At 41.3% G+C, this 2,055-nt stretch overlaps 1 protein-coding gene across 1 annotated transcript in view; it reads right to left on the reverse strand.

Annotated features, from left to right (window-relative positions):
- Positions 1 to 1,028, reverse strand: part of LOC109939020 (3-oxo-5-alpha-steroid 4-dehydrogenase 2-like) — a 36,675-nt gene extending 35,647 nt beyond the window's left edge. Inside the window, exon 1 of the mRNA XM_048601368.1 lies at positions 568 to 1,028. Coding sequence (XP_048457325.1) covers positions 568 to 842 — 275 coding nt within the window. The 5' untranslated portion in view covers positions 843 to 1,028. The remainder of the gene's footprint in view (positions 1 to 567) is intronic.
- Positions 1,029 to 2,055: the final 1,027 nt, after the last annotated feature.

Raw genomic sequence — 2,055 nt, forward strand, 5'->3', positions numbered from 1 at the left:
TCTGCTCCTATGATGCTGCTTGGCCTGCTGTGTTCATCCAGCCCTGCACCTTGTTGTACCAGACTGTCCAACCTCTCTTCAAAACTGAAACTCTCCAGCCCAGGCAAAATCCTAATAAATCTTCCCAGCATCTTTTCAAGTGCTACCATATCTTCCTCTAATATGGATTCCAGAACTGCACATAATACCCTAGCAGCAATCTGCACAGGTAAAACAAAGAACTGTGAATGCTGGAAATCTGAAACAAAAACAGAAATTACTGGAGAAACCCAGCAGATCTGTTAGCAGAATTAATGTTTTGGCCCAGTGACCCTTCTTCAGAACTGATAGTAGCTATAAAAAGGTGGTATTTATGCTGATGACAGAGGTGGAGGGAGGGGAGTGAGCAGATAGGTGGAGACGAAGCCCAGAGAGAGAAAAAGACAGTTAGGCAGACAAAGGGATGGCTAATAGCACACCACAGAAGGAGAAAACTAAGTAATGTTCAGGCTCAGTCTTACTTGCACTATATTTGCCAAAGGAAACAAACAGAATTTCAGAAGTAAGATTCTTTTAAATTGCACTTACCTGTGAAAGTAGTGCCCACAGAACATGAACAATAAGAATTTGCTCCTCATACTGTCCAGGCTGCCTGATTGATAAAGTGATATCACGGGCACTAAAAATGAGGGCAGCTCCATTACAAACCATCCAATCTTAGCTGGGACATATATTATAGAGTGATCTTGAGTTAGATATCTACCATACAAATGTACAGACTTTCTGTCCTGGATATTGAAAATCATAACTGCCAGCAAATAAGATGTTAGTGGGTACATAACATATGGGTTACACTCTGACATAGCTAACCTTGACGGTTTTGTTAAGGCGACAATTTCTGTGGTCCACCCCTGCAAGGAAATAAACTTCAATGTGCTAGTCTAGTTATTCAGTCTTATTTGCTTGTTCTGTGATCAGCATCAAACCAGTAAAAGGTTGGGTTTCTGTATCATACACTCATCTGGCAGATCTTTACACTTTAAGTCTCATTTGAAAGCTGGAATTTAAAACCCAACTCAAAGTTTGCATGAACTAGTCAACCACGAGATCACCCAAAGAGATGAGTAAACATTTGCATGTAAGAACATAAGTGCTAGGATTAGCAGTAGGCAATTCAGCCTTTTGAGCCTGCTCTATTATTTAATACAATCATGGCTGATCTCATTTCAGCCTCAACTCAACTTTCCTGTATACTCCCCATAATCCTTTAACCTAAAAATCTATCTCCTCCTTAAAGTTACTCAGTATCCAGTGTCCACCGACTCTGGGGCAGTGAATTCAACAGATTCACGACCCTTTAAGAAAAGTAGTTCTTCCTCATCTCTGTTTTAAATCCATCACCCTTTAGGCTAAAACTATGACCTCTTGTTCTAAATTGCCCCACAAGGAAAACATGTTCTCTATATCTACTTTGTCAATCTTTGAACATCTCAATTAGATCTTCTCTCATTCTTCTATCCTCTAGCGTGTATAAGCCTAAATTGCTCATAAGTGTCTCCTCATAAGACAAGCCTTTTATTTCTGGAATTAATCTAGCGGACCTTCTCTGAACTGCCTCTAATGCAATTACATTCTCCCTCAACTAAGGTAACCAAAACTGTGTGCAGTACTCCAGATATGGTCTGGAGGTCAGGTCACACCCAAAGGAAAATCCCTTTTCGTGAAATCATGTTACTGATTACATAGAACATAGAACAGTACAGCACAGTACAGGCCCTTTGGCCCACGATGTTGTGCCGAACTTTTATCCGAAACCTAAGGTCTATCTAACCTCTACCGCTATCTTATACTATCAGCCAAATGCCTATCTAATAGCCGCTTAAATGCCCCTAATGAGGCCGACTCCAATACCCTCTCCGGCAATGCATTCCACGCCCCTACCACTCTCTGAGTAAAGAACCTACCTCTGACGTCTCCCCGATATCTACCTCCTTTCACTTTAAAACTATGTCCCCTCGTAAAAGCAACCTCCACCCTAGGAAAAAGTCTCTGGCTGTCTATCTATACCTCTGATCA

The sequence above is a fragment of the Rhincodon typus genome, chromosome 9 (genome assembly GCF_021869965.1).
Source record: "Rhincodon typus isolate 14 chromosome 9, sRhiTyp1.1, whole genome shotgun sequence".
NCBI lineage: Eukaryota > Metazoa > Chordata > Chondrichthyes > Orectolobiformes > Rhincodontidae > Rhincodon > Rhincodon typus.